Source organism: Diabrotica undecimpunctata, chromosome 8 (assembly GCF_040954645.1).
Source record: "Diabrotica undecimpunctata isolate CICGRU chromosome 8, icDiaUnde3, whole genome shotgun sequence".
Taxonomy (NCBI): domain Eukaryota; kingdom Metazoa; phylum Arthropoda; class Insecta; order Coleoptera; family Chrysomelidae; genus Diabrotica; species Diabrotica undecimpunctata.
The window spans coordinates 120,979,288-120,981,426 of NC_092810.1; the positions used below are offsets into that span (position 1 = coordinate 120,979,288).

The 2,139-nt window shown below is 37.4% G+C and overlaps 1 protein-coding gene across 1 annotated transcript; it reads right to left on the minus strand.

Annotated features, from left to right (window-relative positions):
- Positions 1 to 1,005: 1,005 nt before the first annotated feature.
- On the minus strand, positions 1,006 to 1,848 carry LOC140449085 (uncharacterized). Its single transcript, XM_072542228.1, has 2 exons — positions 1,626 to 1,848; positions 1,006 to 1,574 (listed from the first exon to the last, which is right to left on the minus strand). The coding sequence occupies exons 1-2, from the start codon at positions 1,846 to 1,848 to the stop codon at positions 1,006 to 1,008; spliced, it is 792 nt and encodes a 263-aa protein (XP_072398329.1).
- Positions 1,849 to 2,139: the final 291 nt, after the last annotated feature.

Genomic DNA, 2,139 nt, shown 5'->3' on the forward strand with positions numbered 1-2,139 from the left:
AATAGACGTATATTGTAACAATTTCCAATATAAAACATAAAATATACAAAAATAGTTAGCAAAATTATTCATTTATCTGCAAAAATCGCATATGTAGGCATCCTTATCAGCCCCAGCACAATCCACATGAGCCCACAACGAACGCATAATGCACAAGACCCAAAGTTCACCTTTACAATCTTCCGAATATTTTCTGTCACAAAACATGCACAAAGCGTCATCCTCTTTAGTTGGTGACATTCCCGGAATAATGTCAAATTCAGATGTTTCAGAAGAGACACTGATTTCATCTTCTGTGTCTGATTCTTGTTTCTTAAAATTTAGAGATCTTTTTACTATCTCTTTCCCTTTTCTAGAAGGGCCTGCTGTCTAACAACCTTTTATGCCGCGGTTGCCTTTGAAACTTTGATCACGTTCTTGCTGTTCAGTTTTCATGGCTTTTTTAGTTTTTTTAGATTCCATTAACTTGAATTTATAAAGAGAAGTTTATTTATTTTTTAGTTTATTCCTTTTTTTGATTTTTGGAATAGGAGTAATTTCAAACGGGCTTATCATAGACGATTTTGGACTATGAGGATTGTCAGATGGAGATGGTAATACAGGATTACCTTGACCTGTCGAAGATGTTGACGGTTGATTCGGGTCAAACTCTGCATTAACTTGTGATTCATTCATAGTCATAACACATTTTTCAGTAATCGCTGTAGAGCTTTCATTACCTGCCGTTTTTTGCTTTGACATGGATTCGTGGAAAGATGAATCTCGCATTTTGTTTGCTTCTTCAATATATTCGGCATCAGAAAACAGCTCCTTGTTGAGTGGGTATATTCCTGTGACTTTAAACCCATTAATTGCAATTTCAGCTGTTTGACATTTAATGTATGCTCTGCCAAAGAGCTCCATTACATCATAAGCTGTAAGTGGCCTTTCATTGTTTCTTAACCAGTGCCTTATTTCCTCACTGTAGTAAGTTTTAAGACAACCCATGAAACTTTTGTCCAAAGGTTAAAGTTTGTGTGAGGAGTGAGGTGGTATGGACACAATGGTAACATGGTGTGTTCTTGCCAAATCGATCACTTCAATATTTTGAGTGTGGCTATAATGGCCATCTAAGAGTAACAGCACAGGTTTCTCCTTTGTAGGATGGACAAAGTCGATAAAGTGCTTAAACCATTGAGTGAAGGAGTTGATTTGAATCCAACCTGAAGGATGCACTGCAAAAATTGTTCCTGATAGCGCCCCTTTTTTCAATTTTTCACTCATATTTTTTCTCGGAAAAATCACTAAAGGAGGTACGAATGAGCCAGTAGCATTCATACAAGCAACAATCGTTATAAGGGCTCCACGTTCTCCTGATGTCAGGGCAGCAATCTGCCTTTTACCTTTAAGGCCTATTATAACTTTGGGTATTTTAGACTGCACCACACTAATTCCGCTCTCGTCTACGTTATAGATTCGATCAGGAGTAAATTCATTTTTAACGTACAAATCCTCCAGGAGTTGATAAAATTTCTGCGCATTTTCCTTATTGAACCCAAGAGCCCTGCTGTAAGATGTTCCAGTGGGCTTTCTTTCTGACAGTTTTGTTTTGTGCCGTTTAAGAAATAGATTGGCTCACTTTTTACCAGCTATTTCTTCTTTGAATGGATGATTAATGCCATTTCTCTGGGCCATTTGCGCGGCCATTCTTCTTAAATCACTTCTAGTGAGTCCAAAAAACGATGCTTTCATTGCACAACAATATTGGACTAGCTCGTCTTCCAGATTTTTGCCCAATATTGTGGATCTGCCTCTTTTTGTTTGTGCTGCTTCGATATGCGTACCATACTTATCTTTGCTTAATCTCATCAGCGTTGTCTTCGGCACATTAAAATATTTACTCGCCTTCTTCCACCCCTTGTTCCAATCTTCTTATTTCGAACTGCATCAATGGCCTTAGTCATTTTAGACGGACTCCACTTTCTCTGGTTGATCTTCCCCATTTAATTGATTTTTAATCTGTAACAAAATTGCAAATCATAGAAGTGCGAAGTTGCATAACAGCGAAGTTTTAAATTTAAAAAATAAGGGGTCCGATTTAGGCAACTACGGGGGGTTTGGTTTAAGCGACTATAGCATACATTTTATTAATGTCATAAT

Bases quoted from the DNA above. Each gene is read 5' to 3' on its own strand.
- LOC140449085 (XM_072542228.1), bottom strand. From the start codon at position 1,848: ATGAGATTAAGCAAAGATAAGTATGGTACGCATATCGAAGCAGCACAA. The intron at 1,575-1,625 runs GTAAAAAGTGAG...CAAAACTGTCAG, and splicing joins ATTCAAAGAAGAAATAGCTG to AAAGAAAGCCCACTGGAACA.